General features: G+C 49.4%; 5 protein-coding genes across 6 annotated transcripts; 3 read left to right on the top strand and 2 right to left on the bottom strand.

Moving 5' to 3' along the window:
- Positions 1 to 54: 54 nt before the first annotated feature.
- Positions 55 to 753, top strand: LOC117583635 (coiled-coil domain-containing protein 12). The gene is made up of 2 exons (XM_034272084.1): positions 55 to 257; positions 323 to 753. Exons 1-2 carry the CDS (start codon positions 130 to 132, stop codon positions 669 to 671), a joined length of 477 nt encoding a protein of 158 aa, XP_034127975.1. The 5' UTR covers positions 55 to 129; the 3' UTR covers positions 672 to 753.
- On the bottom strand, positions 677 to 2,348 carry LOC117583624 (spindle assembly abnormal protein 6 homolog). Of its 2 annotated transcripts, none has more exons than XM_034272073.1 (3): positions 2,113 to 2,348; positions 886 to 2,050; positions 677 to 827 (listed from the first exon to the last, which is right to left on the bottom strand). In XM_034272073.1, exons 1-3 carry the CDS (start codon positions 2,281 to 2,283, stop codon positions 766 to 768), a joined length of 1,398 nt encoding a protein of 465 aa, XP_034127964.1. In that variant the 5' UTR covers positions 2,284 to 2,348; the 3' UTR covers positions 677 to 765. The 2 variants fall into 2 exon arrangements, with proteins under 2 accessions (XP_034127964.1, XP_034127963.1); XM_034272072.1 differs by having other exon boundaries at positions 886 to 2,053; positions 2,113 to 2,347.
- Positions 2,349 to 2,392: 44 nt separating this feature from the next.
- On the top strand, positions 2,393 to 4,169 carry LOC117583628 (keratin, type I cytoskeletal 9). Its single transcript, XM_034272076.1, has 5 exons — positions 2,393 to 2,510; positions 2,580 to 2,880; positions 2,942 to 3,482; positions 3,538 to 3,762; positions 3,823 to 4,169. Exons 1-5 carry the CDS (start codon positions 2,505 to 2,507, stop codon positions 3,875 to 3,877), a joined length of 1,128 nt encoding a protein of 375 aa, XP_034127967.1. The 5' UTR covers positions 2,393 to 2,504; the 3' UTR covers positions 3,878 to 4,169.
- Positions 4,170 to 4,249: 80 nt separating this feature from the next.
- LOC117583626 (prostatic acid phosphatase) lies at positions 4,250 to 6,481 on the top strand. Its single transcript, XM_034272075.1, has 6 exons — positions 4,250 to 4,390; positions 4,487 to 4,709; positions 4,832 to 4,930; positions 4,997 to 5,686; positions 5,748 to 6,006; positions 6,064 to 6,481. Exons 2-6 carry the CDS (start codon positions 4,524 to 4,526, stop codon positions 6,171 to 6,173), a joined length of 1,344 nt encoding a protein of 447 aa, XP_034127966.1. The 5' UTR covers positions 4,250 to 4,390; positions 4,487 to 4,523; the 3' UTR covers positions 6,174 to 6,481.
- Positions 6,482 to 7,131: 650 nt separating this feature from the next.
- Positions 7,132 to 12,081, bottom strand: LOC117583619 (protein artichoke). The gene is made up of 6 exons (XM_034272064.1): positions 11,930 to 12,081; positions 11,572 to 11,731; positions 11,151 to 11,514; positions 10,800 to 11,089; positions 10,593 to 10,739; positions 7,132 to 10,527 (listed from the first exon to the last, which is right to left on the bottom strand). The coding sequence occupies exons 1-6, from the start codon at positions 12,073 to 12,075 to the stop codon at positions 7,408 to 7,410; spliced, it is 4,227 nt and encodes a 1,408-aa protein (XP_034127955.1). The 5' UTR covers positions 12,076 to 12,081; the 3' UTR covers positions 7,132 to 7,407.
- Between the last annotated feature and the right edge of the window lie 4,307 nt (positions 12,082 to 16,388).

Below are 16,388 nucleotides of genomic sequence, written 5' to 3'. Positions count from 1 at the left end.
AAACGCGGAGGTTTTTCCAGTGTTCGACAATGCAACTAACTGGAAATTAATAACAAATAACAAAATAGATAGAAATCTTACCAAGCCAGGCAGACGATTTACATATAGTTGAATAAAAACATCGTGCTCATGGATAACAACAGCGTGGGCAAACTGACGGAAGAGTCCCTAAAGCGCAAGGAGCGATTGCAGAAACTGCGGGAACAGGTCCAAAACAAAGGCGCCGATTCGTCCGAACTGAATGAAAAATTGCCCAAGTAAATATGGTGTAAATGGCCATGCAAAGGTCTATTTAGTAACCCCAAACTTTCTTTCTTTGCAGGCCAGTTTTTCGCAGCTACAAACCACAAAATGAAAACACGATCGGGGAAGTTCTCTTGCAGGAGCCAACGGGGACCATCGAGTCCGCCGTTGAGACGCAGCTGAATTTATTGCAAGAGCCAATGGTAATCGACGAGATAGACATAAGCAACTTGGCCCCACGCAAGCCGGACTGGGACCTAAAGCGCGACGCCAGCAAAAAGTTGGATCGGCTGGAGCGCCGCACACAGAAGGCCATTGCCGAGCTGATACGCGAGAGGCTGAAGATGAACCAGATCGAGGATATCAGTCAGGCTGTTAACGTGGCTGCCGCACAGGCCGTCACCAGTGTCGAGGAGGAGTATGACTAGCGACAAACAATACAACTTAATTTTATTAAACCTATCAATGAGAAATGAGAATAAATTAACGATAAGAAACATGAAAAACTAAGCACGTGGCCTCCTAGCGGCGATTCTCCTTGCCGGTGCACGTTCCTGACAAACGTTCCTTCAGTGTGAGTATCTCTGTAATTGAAAGTCCGAGATAAGTAAGGAAGGAACTCTCTCAAAAGGAATCACTTACGACTTGAATACTTTTTCTCCAGGGTGTTGGCAAACTGTCGCATGGACAGCAGTTGGTGGGGGATCTCCTCGCGCAGCTCTTTGATTGTTATTCGCGCTTCCCTCAGCTCATTCTCGCGCAGGGACAATAGTTTCTCCTTCTCCTGAATGGCCTTTTCCTGCTGCAGCGCCACTTCCGTGCGCCAGCCAATCGTTTTCCTGTGGCCCAGGATCTCTTGGTTCTGCTTGAGGATTATCTGATTGGCCTTGGCAATCTCCTCGGATGCCATTTCCAGCGCCTGCCGCTTCGTGTGCAAAATCTTCTTCTCCGCCTCCAGCTCGGCAGCCACGTTGGCCTTCTCCTTGTTTCCTCGCTGAATGTGTTCCTGCAGCTCGGCGGTGTGCTGCTTGAGATCTTCAATTTTGTACTCCAATTTTCGCTCGTGCTTCTTGGCATTGACTTTGTCGCTGTGCAGCTTATCGTTTTGTTCCTTGAGGCTGCACATGCGGGACTTGCAGCTGGCTAGCTCATCACTCAATGCTTGGGTGCGCTGCTCGGCCTGTTCCAGCGCAATCTTTGTGTCGCACTTGTCCGCGTTTGCCTTCTCCAACTGCGCCTGGATGCTGGAGATCGATCTGCGATTGCGTTCCAGCTCACTGCTGCGCTGCTCGTTCACCTTCGACAGTTGCTCCTGCATTTGCTGCAACTCCGCAGCGTGCTGCTCCTCCAAACGTTGCGTATTCTCCGCCAGTGCCTCTCTTAGTTTGCTGTTTTCCGCACCCAATCTATCCATGTGCGCACGCTGTGAGCTCAACTCTAGCTGCACCTGCTGTATGCTCTCCTCCAGCAGAAAGCACTTCTTGTGCGAGGCATCTAGCATGAGATTTATGTAGTAGAGCACCGTGTTTAGAGGTGCAGAACGGCAGGGCAGGCACAAGTGTATGAGATTCTTGAACGATCTAATTTCCACAAACTGCAGCTGGTATTCGGAGCCAGATGGCTCTCTGGCGGCCAGGTGCAGCTCCAGTTTGCCCGACTGGCAGTCTCTGAGCATGCGCACCACATTGTCCATGAACCCAGCGAAGGTCACATTCAGGCACTGATCCTGCTTCAGCTCGTGAAAGGAAGTACAGTCCACAGTCGTTATGTACATGCGACGCTGATCGGCTTTCTCCGCTAAGCGCAGTTGCTGCAAAAGGTAAATGTTTAATATCGGGGAGGAGGTGTTTCGGTCTCTACCCCGCTCACCATCATCTCTTTGAAGTCCATCCGTTCGGCGTACAGTAGACAAGGCTTTTTGGCGCGCATCGTGTCATGCGAGAAGCTGACCAACATTTCCACACTTGGCATAATGGTTACCACGTTCTTGCTGCAATCCATATTCACGAAGCTGTCCCCATTGCTTGGCGTCGTCCACATTTCAGTTGGGCAGTTGGAAATTGAAAATATAAATAATTGTAAATATTGAAATTGTAAACAAAAGCGGGGTTGATAGCTGACTATCGCAAACATCGATATGCTCGGTGTTTTGGATGGTTACCCCACACTAGATTTCTCTGGCAAGTGCACGATGCCCATCTCTATATTAATAAAAGAAAAACGCGAAAACACATAGAGAAAAGAAAAATAAATACATACATATGTCTGTACGTAAGAGCTGAAGATGTGGTCAGAATCGGTAAATTATAAAATAGGTTGTTTTATCCACACTGCAGACTGCGAAAGTCTTCGTTGGCAGCCTGCCGTCTGGCTGCAAACCGGACGAGCTCAGACGCCTCTTTTCAAACTATGGAGCTGTCGTTGAGGCAGATGTTATGAATCGATGTGGATTCGTGCATCTAGAGACTTCCGACATGGCCGATGCGGCCATAGCCGCCCTCAATGGAACACTTTTCAAAGGAGTTTCAATTGTGGTTGAGGCCGGCAGGCCAAAAGAAAGAAGCAGAAATGGAGCCGGCAGTCGTGTCCCGCCAAGTGTCGGCGGTGGTGGCGGCTCAGGGCGCCGATCGCTGGAGGGTAAGCATAACAGTCGCACATATTTATTTTATTTACTCATGATAATGTATCTTTTGCACAGGTCAGAGTGGTGGCTCGAACAATAGGCGCGATGGCGGTGGTAGCGCAGGCGGTAGATACGGCAGTGAAGGTGGTTTCAACTCGAATGGCAGTCAGTTTGGGCCTATTAGGAATGAGACAAATTTCAGACAGCAGCGCAATGCGCCATACAGCAAGGGACCACCACAGCAGCAGGCGTCGAACGAGTCTCCTCAGGGTTATAGGAACAAATTCAGTGTAGGAAGTAATGGGGGCAGAAACGGTGACGATGGCGGTCGCCGATTTCAACACAGGGACAATAGTGACGGCGCAGGGTCTAGCAATGCGAATAGAGGTGCTCCCCAGGGGCCCAGGAGGAACCTCAAAAACAGTCCATCGAATAACAATAATGATTTTCTTGCCGGAAACTCCAGCTTTAACAATCCGAGGGGGGTAAGACAAGATCGTCGTGGCTTCGCTTTGCCGGTGGAGCAGCAACAGATGACCTTTGGTGTGCAGCAGAATCGCTTTCGCAATGGCAGCAACAGCGGCAGCGGCAATCGCCACAGTTCCGGAGTCAACGGGTATTCCCTTAGAGCTATCCCTTAAATGAGTGTTTTAATTATATTTTACTCCAAGTGCTGATCCGCAAGGTAGACGTGGCAGCTACAATGACCGCGGTGGATTTAATGCCAGACGTGGTGCCGCCAACAATGAGCACAATAGGCCACAGCGTCAAGGAGGCGCCGGCAACAAGCCGGGACACGATCAGAGCGGCGGCTTGCATGGATCATATCAAACAGAGTTTCCTCCACTGGGCAGGCACGAAGGCGGCCGTGGGGGAGGGGCCGTACATCGGAACCGGTTGGTATATCCGTCACATAATTAAATAATTCATATTACATCGTGTTTTCGCCTGTACAGTTTCAACGGGCCCAGACCGGGACCAAATAATATGGGCGGAAATAGAAGATTTTGAAGTGCTGCTTCGCAAATGCTTCGGCAACTCAAATGAATATTGTAATAGCCAATTTTTCTTTTCCATTGTCTCGCGCGCCCGCCCCCTCTCACAATTAATTTAAGCATAATAGTTTATTTTGGTTTTTCTCATTCGCCCCGATGCAGTACTTTTAAGACCACATCAAACAGTATATGTATTTGTTATCTGTAGCTAAGATTGTTACAATATTTACCGCAATACTTAAATAATCGTATAAATTATGTGCAACTAGATACGACGAGTCAATCAATACAATCAATCACAAATACCATTCACACTTGTTTTGAATTTTAACGAGCGCGCCAGGGCTGTCGGGTTTCCTATGGTCAACGCCTATCGTTATCGACTATCGACTTCTTCAAAGCTGCACTGCGACTTATCAAATTTGTCATCAAATTTATAAACAAAGAAATATGGCGATTGCCTAAACATAAATTGCGAGTCTATAACAATAAAAGGAAGTCCCATAAGCTGGCCAGTGCTTCGATTGAGGTAAGCCGTGTGTGTTCAGCAGCCAAGGCAGAAATTCGTCTGTTGGCTTACAATTTAAGCCCTCCATATGCACACATGCTCCATACTCTCCCGCAGTCGGTGTCGGACGCTTCTGACAAGTTTTGCACTGAAAATGTGGAACCACAGTCACCAGCTCTGCTGTGCCAAGGCCTTGCTTGTGATCGGCGTGCTATGTTTGCTCTCATTTGGCATAGGAAATGCCGTCCACATCCCAACATATGGCAGCAGCGAAGGTGAGACGCGGCCCCCGCCCGACCAGTTGGCCACGCTGCCAGGCGAGCTAAAGTTTGCGCATGTGGTAAGTCGTCTTATCGTGGCTCGTGCGTTGTTGGTGTTGCAATTCTGTTTTGTTTTATCATTTACAAATATTTATCGTATCTAATTTCCATTTAAATGTAAACGTAAACGTATGCAACGCAGATTTTTCGACACGGAGACCGTACACCTGTGGATCCATATCCGACGGATCCCTGGAATAATAGAAAGTTTTGGCCCACAGGCTGGGGACAACTGACAAATGTGAGTAGCCGAGTCAAGGCCTTTAAACGTGGCCTGAAATAATATTGGGTTTTTCATGCTTTACAGCTGGGCAAAGAGCAGCACTACGAGTTGGGAAAATGGCTGCGAAATCGATACAAATCGTTGCTGGGCTCGAGATATACGAACGAGGACATCTTTGTTCAGTCCACTGATGTGGATCGTACTCTGATGAGCGCACAATCGGATCTCGCGGGACTGTACGAGCCTCAAGGCGATGACATATGGAATCCGCGCATAGATTGGCAGCCTGTGCCCGTGCACACTGTGCCCGAGAAGGACGATTCCATACTCGCCGCGAAGGCCTCATGCCCAGCCTACGACTACGAGTTGGCCACGTTGGAAGCCTCTTCAGAGTTTCAGGCTCTGTACGTGCGCTATCGTGAGCTCCTCTCCTACCTTACTCAGAACAGTGGGCGCCTCGTAAAGTCTTTTATAGATGCCCAGTACTTGAATAACACGCTGTTCATTGAGAAGCTCTACAACATGACACTGCCAGTGTGGGCGGAGAAGGTCTTTGGCAAGGAGGAGCTCACCTACGTGTCCAACTTTGCCTTCTCCATTGCGACGTTCACGCGCAGTATGGCGAGACTCAAGACGGGTCCTCTGCTAAAGGATATTTTCGAGCGGTTCGACAAAAAGTTGAACAACCAACTAAAGCCCGATCGTTCGCTGTGGATTTACAGCGCACATGACACAACGATTGCCAATGTTTTGAATTCCCTGAAATTATTTGAGGTAAAACCATAGTTGAATTATAATTGAGAGAGATTGATGATGATTGCGTTCCCTTTTATAGCTTCACAGTCCACCTTATGCCGCTTGCATTATGCTGGAGATGCGCGTGGATGATAGCAACACTCCCTTGGTGTCTGTGTTCTATAAGAACACCACAGCGGAGCCTCTACCCCTGGACATACCCGGCTGTGGCCTGTCTTGCCCACTGAAAACTCTAGTCAAGCTCTACCAGGATGTGCTGCCAGTGAACTGGGAGCGTGAATGCAAGCGCTCAACCATGATGATGACCTATGAGGAGGCCAACTTGGGAGCGGCGACAGGTGATACATCAAGTGGCAATGGAATATAACATAAGCTGATTTGAAATCTTCGATTAGGCATTCTCATATTCATCATTACTGTGCTGCTGTGTGCCAGCTATGGCCTGATGGTCTACTATCGTCGCCGCCACTACAATCTGTATACTTCGTACTCTCAAATGGCATAGGAATGGATGGATCCATGTTATTGTTTATCTCGGATTTAAGAGCTGCTGCCGCTGGGAGCGGCGCTCACTTGCCTGCCACCGTGTGATTTTTATTACGTGTGAATCCTACTTTTTCTTCTGGTTCTCAAATCGTGTTAATCGTGTTGCTTACTCAGTTATAATGTGCATTTAAAAAACAGCAAATTAATTAGTCTATTCATCTTGGATAATTGTTGTGCATTTGGTAATGAAAAACCCAACTAAGTTTTTGGTAATAAGGATTGAGGATGGATAACTGCCAGCTGTTGGCTGATGAATGATGAATGAAGGAAAAAAAACAAAGACTGTGAAATGGCGATCTTGAAGTTGCATACATATATACATACATGCATACTTACATACATATTTATACACATGTATAACATTTACATTTACATTTTGATAGAAAAAACGTTATCTTGAAATGAAAGAGAGATATTTACTATTATATTATAAACAACGCTCAAAAAAACCAACCAAACATTGAAACGTGTTCTTTATATTGTTTTTGTGGGTGGGTGCTTGACTTGGTAGTTATATTCCCATGAAAATATGCTTTTTAAGCACGGCCGGTTGCACTGTTTGGTGGAACGTAACTAACACGCGGCCCTCCCGAGTGAGTGTTGAGCGGATGTAAGTTTGTGTTAGACTAGCTCAAGGTGAATTTACTAATAACTCATTACTTAATTCATCTTGTTCTAGCTCACAAGCTAAGATCCGCTCGAGAGCCATGTGGAACGTGAGATTTCCGCTGTTGCAGAGCGCTAACAGAGCTGTGGACTGTAGCTGTTAGTGGATAGCGGTAGCACGCTGTTAATCATGGCTGTTAGCGGGGTGGGGTAATATGCTGTTTGTTCATCTGGTCTGTTAACAGCGCCTCTGTTGCTGACCTGAACACTCTTGTCCTTCGATTCACAATAACTTGCACTGCCCTGAACTCTGTTCATTATACTACAATTTGTTTATTTGCCAGCGTTTTGGCTGCGCTTAATTATGGTACTTGTATGGTTAAATATAGATACGGTACGATACAGTTAGGGTTACAGTTAGAGCGTAGCATTAAGTCTATATACAACGAAGGCTGAGAATGTAGAACCTGTTTCTTGTGGTGTTGGGGGGCGGGGGCCTCGCAGCCACTGCGATGCGGCCGACTGACTAACTGAGACTGAAATAGAAGTAGATGTGGGGAAAGAGATGATGTCCGATTGGATCGAGCTTATCTGTAGGCCTTATCATCCGAGTATATGATGTAGGGCTGATGTTGATGCTGCGACAGGCTTTCTGCCCCATCGCCATTGCCAGGGACACCTCCGCCTGCCGCTCCCGCTCCACTGAAGTATGACATGCGGGACATGGTTGAGTACGCGGCAGCTGCAGCAGCCGCCTGTTGCTGTTGATGCTGGTGTTGCTGCTGCTGTTGTTGCTGGCGCTGAGTCAGATTCTGTGTGGACTGATGGTGTATGGAGGCCGCTTTGTGCGGCAGAGTGGCGTAGCTGGCTTGATACGGCGGCACCGCGTAGAGTGCGGCACCAGCCGCTGCATTCTTGTAGTTGTAGGCCGCATTGTGGGCGCCCATGTGCATGCCGGAGGGGATGCCGATCATGGCCGTGCTATGCTGGTACTCCGCATTGCTCATGCGCAGCCGGATAATGCAAATGATGATGATCAGGATGGCTATGAAGGCCACCACCCCACCGACAATGCCAATGATGAGCGTGTCGTCGTTGCTGATGATCGGCGCTTGGGCCTTCATCAGCGGCGCCTTCGTCTTAATCTTCTTTAGGCTAGGCGGCTGCGTGGGCTCCAGGCTCCATATGATCAGCGGCTCCTCCGTCGTGGAGCTGCTGCGCGTCACCAGCTGGCTGGACGACTTGTGCAGATGCGGCACTGTGGCGGTGGGTCGCGATGTGGAGGAGGTCATGCGACGGGCATCGCAGGTCAGTTCATCGTCGCCCACTTCGATGAGTTTTCGGCCGGCAAGGAAGGCCGGCGCCTGGCAGGTCACATCGGGCATTCCGGAGTTGGGCAGCCAGCGGCGCAGGGCACGCGCGTTGCAGTCACAGACAATGGGATTGCTGGCCAGACCTTGCAGCTGCAGGCTGGCGCGGCGATCCTCCAGCGCATTGAGGAATTGCGGCACCAGAACCGAAATCTGCGATCCCTCAACGTTCAGGCTGAGCTGCGAGGAGCGTGGCACGGGGAAGAGCAGCGCTGGGGGCAGAGCACTGAGCGACGTGTTGACCAGTTTTATCTGCAGTTCGCTGCTCTTCAAGCCGGCCAGGGTGCCCGAGGAGATGGACTTGAGGCGCTCCCCGCGAATGCCCAGGCTGCTCAGGCGTGGATGCTTCAGGGGCTGGATCTGCTCGCTGCCAATGCTCGAGTCCTTCACCTCAATGTCCAGCGACTCCAGGCCGGGCAGCAGCTCGAGGATGCCCTGGAGATCCAGATAGCCCAACAGCGGCAGATCGTAAGCCTCCAGATGGACGAGATTCGGCAGCTGCTTGAAGGCGTTCTTCTCGATTCTTGTGCACTGCGGCAGGTGGCTCAGGCGCAGCGATTTCAACATCTCCAGCTGGCCAAAGTTTGCCTGCGAAATTATCTCAAAGCTGTTGTTGGACACGTCCAGCTCCTGGAGCACCTGCAGCTGTGGCCACGCGTGCGAGAGATCGTCAAGGCTCTCCAGTTGGTTGCTGGACAGATCCAAGGTCTCCAGCAGTGTGACTCGCTGGAAAACATCCGGCTTCACGTGCCGCAGCTTGTTGTGCGAGAGGTTCAGGTACTGCAGGAAGGGCGTCTCCAGCAGCTCCAGCTGCTCGATGCCCGTGCCAGCCAGACTCAGCTCCCGCACCGTCTTGGGTTCGTTGAGAACGTTGTGTACTGCCTGGGCAGAGAGTGGGTTGAAGGAGAGATCGATGCGCTTGATGTTCACCATAATGCTGTCGTCCGCAGGCAGCTCCTTGATCCGATTGTGGCTCAAATCGACGGAGGACACAAAGAAGAACTGCCGCTGCAGGGCGTTGAGGGGCGCGTACTCGAAGCGATTGCGAGCGAGATTAATGTTCTCGAGCATCTGCAATTTGGTGCGTTCAAAGACGCCGTCGGACAGCTCCGACAGGCGATTGGCCTCGAGGTTGAGTTGCTCCAGGCGCACCAGACCCTCGAAGGTGCGCTCGCCAATGCGATCCAGGCTGTTGTATGCCAGATCGAGGACCTGCAGCTGCGTGGAGTTGTGGAAGGCCATCTCGCTGACCATGTCCAGCTGATTGTGGGCCACGAGCAGAACGCGGAGTCGCGGCAGGCGTGCAAAGTCCAGCTCCTCGATTGTCTTCAGCAGATTGTGCGACAGATCAATGTGCTCCAAGTACTGCAGCGAGGATATCAACTCGGCGGGGAAGAACGAGAACTTGTTGTGCGCCGCGAGGATCTGCCGCAGTCGCGGATGAATGCGGAAGGAGGAGGGAAACAGGTAGCTCAGCTGGTTGTGCGATATGTCCAGCTCCTCGATGCCCGTGCCCGTGTTGAAGTACTCCCCCTTGAAGGCCGACAGCTGGTTCCCCTTCAGATTCAATCGCTTCAGCTGCATCACATTCACAAAGGCGCCCGTGCGGATGGAGGCAATGTGGTTGTTGGACAAATCAATCGAGCTGATGTTCCACAGGTTCACGAATGTCCCGTCCTGCAGCTCCGCCAGCTGATTGTCATTGATGTGGATGTGCTTGAGGTCCTGCAGTCCGGCCAGCAGGTCGCCACTCAACTGTCGAATGTTGCAGCGACTCAAATCGATGACCTGCAGGCGTGCCAGCGGCTTGAACAGGGCGCCCGTGAGGCCAGCCAAGTGGTTGCCGCTTAAGTTCAGGCTCTGCAGGTTCTCTAGCTCGTCAAATACGCTAATCGGTATCTCGGCGAGGCTGTTCCCACTCAGATCGAGCGAACGCAACTCGGGCAGCTCCCAGGGCGTGCCGCCGAGACCGGTCAGACGATTCTGCGACAGTTTCAGCGCCATCAGTGTGCCCTCGAGTCCAGCAAAAGTGTCCGCATTGACAACAGCCAGGGAGTTGCCAGCGAGATCCAAGGTGTGGAGGCTGCTGAACATCTGGAAGCTGCCGGGTGGCAGTTCCCGAATAACGTTCCTCGACAGCGACAGGCTGGTGATGTCGCCCGCCTGCAGAGAACCCAAAATCTCCGCCGAGAGGGCAGCCACTCGATTGAAGTCCAACTGAAGCGTCGTGAGCTGTGGCAGACGTCCCAGTGCGCTGCCGGGAACCAACAGAATGTTGTTGTCTTTGATGATGAGAGTTTGAAGACTCTCCAATCCCTCCAAGGCATCATCTTCAATCTGCAAAGGAAAGGAAGTTTTTGTATTAAAAATCTCAAGCTACAAGTGTGAAGCATGTGGCCTACCGTTCTCAGGGAGTTCAAACTCAGATCCAGATACTTGAGCGCGTTCATGTCCTTGAATGTGCCAGGCGTAAGGCTGGTGATGCTGTTGCGACTCATGTCCAAGGTCTCCAGGCTCCGCACCACTTGCATGTGGGTGTAGTCCAATTGCTGCGTGGATGAGAGATTCCAGTTAGCGAGGGAATCGTCTGACCGATTTTCTGTGCTTACCTGCAGCATATTTGAGGACAGATTCAAGAACTTCAACCCAGACACTGCCGCCAGTGCCACGGTGGGAAACTGACCGAAGAAGTTCTCGGACAGATCGAGCTTCTGCAGCGTTTGCAACTTCTCAAAGACGTCGCTGTTCAGGTGGGTGAGGCGGTTACCAGCCAGCTTGATTTCCCGTATACGCTGCAGACCCTTGAAGGCCAGACTGTCGATGTTGCGCAGCACATTGTGGCGCAGATCAATGATCTCCAACTGCCGCTGGGCATTGAAGGAGTCCGGCAGTAGTGCACCTAAAAGGAATCACTTTGTTTAGTAATCAATCCAAAGAGTAGTAACTTGATCTTCCATTACCAATCAGATTTTGACGCAGAGACAGATGACGCAGGCCACTGGGACCATTCAGAGAGTTTGTGGGCACCGCTGTGAGGCTATTGCGATCCACATAGAACTCCTTGAGGTCCACACAACCCTTCAGCAGACCCTCCTCGATCAGTTTGATCTTGTTGCCGGACAAATCAAAGATGCGCAGATTCTTCAGCACATGCAACTCGGCGGATGAAAAAATGGGATTGAGGTTATCGCCCAGCAAATTGTTGGCCAGCCGCAACTCGTTCAGCGAATCCTTGAGGCCATCAAAGGCCTTTTCTGGTATACGCCTGATGAGGTTGTTGGACAGATCCAGCTCCTCGATGGTTAGTTTCAGCTGTCCAAATGCCTGTTCAGAGAGAGACAATAAGACGTTCGCAAGCTTTGTGGGCTGCAACTTCCTTACCTGGGCTGGCAGAACCTGTTGGCCGCTGTAACGTTGCGTATATGAGACAATGGGAGCTCCATACGGCAGCTGGGGGGCATCGCCATGGAAGACGACGCGATCGCAGTCCATGGCCACAGCGCCGAGCTGTCCGGTTGCTGCAAACGGCACCACATTGCACCTGTAATTGTCGCCCAGTCGATGATTAACAACAAAACAACAAACAAAGCAAAACCAAAGCTCGAATCAGCGACAGTTTGCAGCCGCAGCAATTTACTGATATTAAAATAATACAAGCGGAAACTGCCTGTCGCTGCAGTTGATTTGGCTTTGACTGTCTCCACAGCGGACAGCCATGGCTATGGCTATGACAACTCACCTGCATGGCAGACGCAGGGCGGGACTGAGCTCCGGACATGGACGCCAGGCGGCGCTGTGTTGGGTCAAGTGGGAGAGACAACAAAGCAGAAACAAGAGCACGGCGTAGCGCCGCCCCTCATTTGGCAGCTGTTTCCACGCTTTCATATTGGACTGAAATTGAAAATGGAATTGAATTCGAGATTGAGTGGAGGAATGGTATTAATTATTGTTATTCGGAATGCCAGTGCTTGTAATCAAATAAAAACACGAGGCTTGCAGCGGTTTGCATGCGTACGGTACAAAGGAAGAAGGAAGAAGGAAAGAAAGCAGGATAGAGATGAGCCTATCGCCTATCTAGTGGTGTGATTTACAAGCGATACTGATCGCTGTAAACCACTGCAATTATTCTTATTGTGAACAATTGTGTACCTTTATTGGTTTGTTGAGAGTGAAACTTGTTTCAGTTGGCGGTCAGAGAGATCTGTTGGCCAGCCAGCTGCCACGCTCACACCACAACGACGTATTTGGTCATTTCCTCTTTTAACCAAAAGCTAGAACATTTGATTTGCATACTGCGGGCCACACACCAAAAACGCTAAGAGAGAGAACAACGAACCAAGCAAGGTCCAATCGAAGTCGAAAGAATGCCATAACCAAGACCAGTCAGGTACGACATTTTTTTGGGGCAAGTTGTTTTAATTTTTCTAGAACCCTGAGACACTTGTGTCTGGCAAGCAGTCAACTGGCAAAAATATCTGTAATTGCTGACTTGTTAATTGGCTACTCAATGGCTATTCAGTGTTGGATTTACTTCTCGATTACTCGCAACCCCAATATGGCAGCTTCAGGCACTTGTGGAAGCACAAAGTCTTCGTTCTTCTGCTGTGGCTGTGAATTCTTCTTAGCACCTCTCCTCTTCTTCTCTGTGTGTCTTTCTCTTTATTCTTGATATCGCAGCTTATTGGCTGTGAGTACCGTTGCTTAAACATGTGAGTATGGGTGGGGGGCTAATACTCGTACTCGCACTCGAACTCGCACTCGTACGGTGGTTATTGTTGCTGTTTCGCTGGCTCTTGGTGTTGGCACTAAAAAAAAAACTTTTACGCTACGTTCGACTGTGGCGAGTCTATTTGCATTATTTGTGGCTTTTGCGTTATTTGTGCTATTTACGCTGTGGTCCATGGGCAAGCGAGAAAGGCATTTTGGGACGGTACGGGACGGTGCTGCGCCCAGTGGAGGCTGTTTGCTCAAGATCACAGCGATAGCGATGTCTGCTTTGGTCACATAGCCGTACCTATGTTAATGTATGTAAATTTATATTGGCCATAAACACAAACTGCGCGGAATTTCAAAATTTACCCCCGAAAAAGTGACTTTATTTTGTACACTTGTCTTGCATACGCGATGCGTTGCGATGCGCTGCTCCGCGATTCGTTTCGATTCGTTTCGATTCGATTCGATATCGAAGACAGCTTCAAGGTCTTGTTGCTACATTGGGAACTGGGGAACTATGGAGTGGGGGAACAGAGGACTGTGGATCGTATCGGATCCACTTCTTGTTTAACACTTACACACGATCCATGTGTGTGTGTGCGCATAAACGATCCAACATTTTTGATGGGAAATATGTTAATCACACATCTCTTGACGCGTCTCCCCGGTGGTGGTTTTTTTTTTCTTCTTCTCTCTTCTCTTGTAACCTGTTTCGTTATATTTTGATTTATACTTTTGACTTGGCTTACATTTTCTTTTTGTTTTTGCTGTTGCTTGGGCTGCTTCTGCGGCTGCTGGTAAAATTGCACTTCTGCTGGGAAACTTTTTGGGGGCTGGTTGAATCTTTTGTTTGTTTGTTCGTTGGATTGCACAAGTCTCTGTCTCCGTCTCTGGATTATCCGGCACAAGCCTTGTTTACATTTGTTTTTGGCCAGTTCTCTTTTGTTATACACAAAAAGAAAGCGCCAGAATGTTTTCCCAGCGCAGATGGATGGGAAAAGCGTTACACCACAGAGAGACGCAAAACAAACACACGAACACTGTGGCACTCACACGAGAATGCAGACAAACAACTAAACTTTTAGGTGCTGCCTGGGGTAGGGAGGGTAATAATTAAGCCCGAGCCACCACCACAGACACAGACACACAGACACAAGGCACAGTCACAGTCACAACCGCAAGTACTCGCACTCGACGCTGTCTCTGCGCATGCGCAGCGCTTACAATTTCGCAGCTTATTGCGTTCCGTTCTCCACTGCCGGTTAGAGCCGCGGTTCGGTTTTGGAAACGGTTTGGAATCGGTGGTTGCTGCTAGTACTTCCGCTCTCTGTTCTCTGGTCTTTCGTCTAGATGGTCCTCTCCATTGGAACGCCGCAACACAACTGAAGCTGGCCACAGCACAAGCCTGGCCTAGGCTGGCTGCTGCTGCTTGGAGGAGAAACTGGTTTGGTGCTAAAAGGGTACTAAAAACCATGGCCAAGACTGGCTCTAAGAGATGCAGATGGATGCTCTCTCAGTTTCTCGTGCAGCATTCGTGAATGAGTTTGTATTGTTTGAGACTTTTGTTCGGGTAAAAGTTTTCGCTTTGCTGCGCGGTTCTTTGGGATGTTGCTTCGGCAGAAAGTTGTACAGAAACTTCTCTCTCTGTGGCGGCGGCCCTTGTCTACCTGTTTGTGTGTATCTTTTCTGTCTTCTGTTTCTTTTGATCGCCTGAGCTGATTGGCAAGTGCGCCAATTCAAGCTAATGGGGTTAAGCCTTCAATAATGATTTTGACAGCAAACAAAGTTACTTTCCTTGTCGTAAATTGTTTGGCGTGGCAACTAATTACAAGCCCACAGAGAAAGAAAGAGAGAAATGAAGTTGAAAAGAGATGAATGACGATTGTGATGATCGGCCAGAGGCACGCACAGATCATTACTGAGGTTGTTCACACCACAGACAGAGCGAGAGAGAGAGAGAGAGAGAGAGAGAGAGACTTGAGGGGTGGGGCAATGACTACTACTATGACTGAGTACTAGTCACAGCTTAAGCTAGTAAGCAGCTATGTTAGTATGTGCTTATAATTTGTATGTTTAGGCATGCATGTTAACATTAACATCTGTCTCTTTCTCTCACTCTGTCTCTCACTCTGTCTCTCACTCTGTGGGCCGCAATTTCTTTTCTTTTTTGCGCGCAATACTTTCCATTTTCATAAAGCAAGTAAGTGCTCCACAAATGGCAGCGAGATAAGAGCCGCAGTCAGCGCCACATAATAATAATGAAAACAGAAAACAGTAACAGAAAAACACTTGGAGCACATACATACTCGCTATCCAGCCTCACGTGACGCATGCCATGTCTAACCATATAAATCAAATCGTTCAGCTGATAAATTATGTCTAAAGCTCAACACTTGACTGGCTCTGGGGATGTGCCTGCTGCTGCTGCTGCTGCTGCTGCTGCTCTCTCTTCACTCCACAGCTGCCAAGATGAAGATTGTCTGCATTGAGGTTGTCCCTCTGGTCTCCTCCTGGCTGCCTGCCTGCCATTCTGCATAAATGCAAATGATGATAAATGTATCTAGCCCACAAAGCAGCCAATTTGCGGCTCAAATCCAAGCTGTGTGATGTGTGAGCGGCGCATCCCTACTAATCGTGAGCAATTATCAAATTAACCTTGTGTAATTGGCTGGCCCCCCCCCCCCATAACTATGTTAGAGACACAGGAAATAGCCTGTCAATACATCCATATGTATTTCAATTCCAATAAGGATTAATGTCGCTTGTATACAGGCCATAAATTATTACGCACACAGCGCCACTCGCTCTCTATTGAATGACCCACAGGGGAGAGGGCGAGTGAGAGTGAAAGGGGAGAGGGGAGAGACGCATACCCCACTCGTATATTAAGTGAGTGAGAGCTGAACCTAATCAATTATCCAAATGGCTCGGCCAAACGGTAGAGCAGGGAGTGGAACGGAACGGAACGGAATGGAATGGGACTGAACAGGAGTAGAATGTCAACATAATAAGGCGACCACCAAGCGCCAAGTCTATCCCTGTCCCTCTGTTGTGGTTTCGTTTTATGTATTAAGAATGCGGTCGAGGGACTTGGACTGGGACTGGGACCTGGAAATGTGTTCCCAGCTCGTTCGTCACGCAGCCAAAAGACAACCAGCCGCCTGGGCCCTTTTTTCGGGGATTTTTATTTTGATAAATTATTTAAACGTGTGTGCAACTTGTGGCGCTTGCAGTCAGCCATATTTAATGCCACACTTTGTTGGTTCAGTGTACGCACAGGAACAGGACTGGACTGGACACGATATTCAATCAAATTAGACGACAAGTGACAGTAAACATAATCAAGAGCATGAGCCACGAGCCACGAGCCACGAGCCCATGGGCCAGTTTTGGCTTATTGATTGAGTCTGTTCCCCCCCCCCGCTGTCTGTGTCTTTGCTGATCGAAAGAAAAGCTTACATTTAAGCAGAAAATGAACACGACAT

Source organism: Drosophila guanche, unplaced genomic scaffold (assembly GCF_900245975.1).
Source record: "Drosophila guanche unplaced genomic scaffold, DGUA_6, whole genome shotgun sequence".
In the NCBI taxonomy this organism is placed as follows: domain Eukaryota; kingdom Metazoa; phylum Arthropoda; class Insecta; order Diptera; family Drosophilidae; genus Drosophila; species Drosophila guanche.
The sequence above is the reverse complement of the archived record's forward strand: the minus strand, read 5'-3'. Positions and strand labels throughout refer to the sequence as shown.

Bases quoted from the DNA above. Each gene is read 5' to 3' on its own strand.
- LOC117583635 (XM_034272084.1), top strand. From the start codon at position 130: ATGGATAACAACAGCGTGGGCAAACTGACGGAAGAGTCCCTAAAGCGC. The intron at 258-322 runs GTAAATATGGTG...CTTTCTTTGCAG, and splicing joins CTGAATGAAAAATTGCCCAA to GCCAGTTTTTCGCAGCTACA.
- LOC117583624 (XM_034272072.1), bottom strand. From the start codon at position 2,283: ATGTGGACGACGCCAAGCAATGGGGACAGCTTCGTGAATATGGATTGC. The intron at 2,054-2,112 runs GTGAGCGGGGTA...TACCTTTTGCAG, and splicing joins TGGACTTCAAAGAGATGATG to CAACTGCGCTTAGCGGAGAA. The intron at 828-885 runs GTAAGTGATTCC...TTTCAATTACAG, and splicing joins GGAGAAAAAGTATTCAAGTC to AGATACTCACACTGAAGGAA.
- LOC117583626 (XM_034272075.1), top strand. From the start codon at position 4,524: ATGTGGAACCACAGTCACCAGCTCTGCTGTGCCAAGGCCTTGCTTGTG. The intron at 4,710-4,831 runs GTAAGTCGTCTT...TATGCAACGCAG, and splicing joins AGCTAAAGTTTGCGCATGTG to ATTTTTCGACACGGAGACCG. The intron at 6,007-6,063 runs GTGATACATCAA...ATCTTCGATTAG, and splicing joins CAACTTGGGAGCGGCGACAG to GCATTCTCATATTCATCATT.
- LOC117583628 (XM_034272076.1), top strand. The intron at 2,881-2,941 runs GTAAGCATAACA...TCTTTTGCACAG, and splicing joins AGGGCGCCGATCGCTGGAGG to GTCAGAGTGGTGGCTCGAAC. The intron at 3,763-3,822 runs GTTGGTATATCC...TCGCCTGTACAG, and splicing joins GGGGCCGTACATCGGAACCG to TTTCAACGGGCCCAGACCGG.
- LOC117583619 (XM_034272064.1), bottom strand. From the start codon at position 12,075: ATGAAAGCGTGGAAACAGCTGCCAAATGAGGGGCGGCGCTACGCCGTG. The intron at 10,740-10,799 runs GTAAGCACAGAA...TCATCCACGCAG, and splicing joins TGTCCTCAAATATGCTGCAG to CAATTGGACTACACCCACAT. The intron at 10,528-10,592 runs GTAGGCCACATG...TTTCCTTTGCAG, and splicing joins GTTTGAACTCCCTGAGAACG to ATTGAAGATGATGCCTTGGA.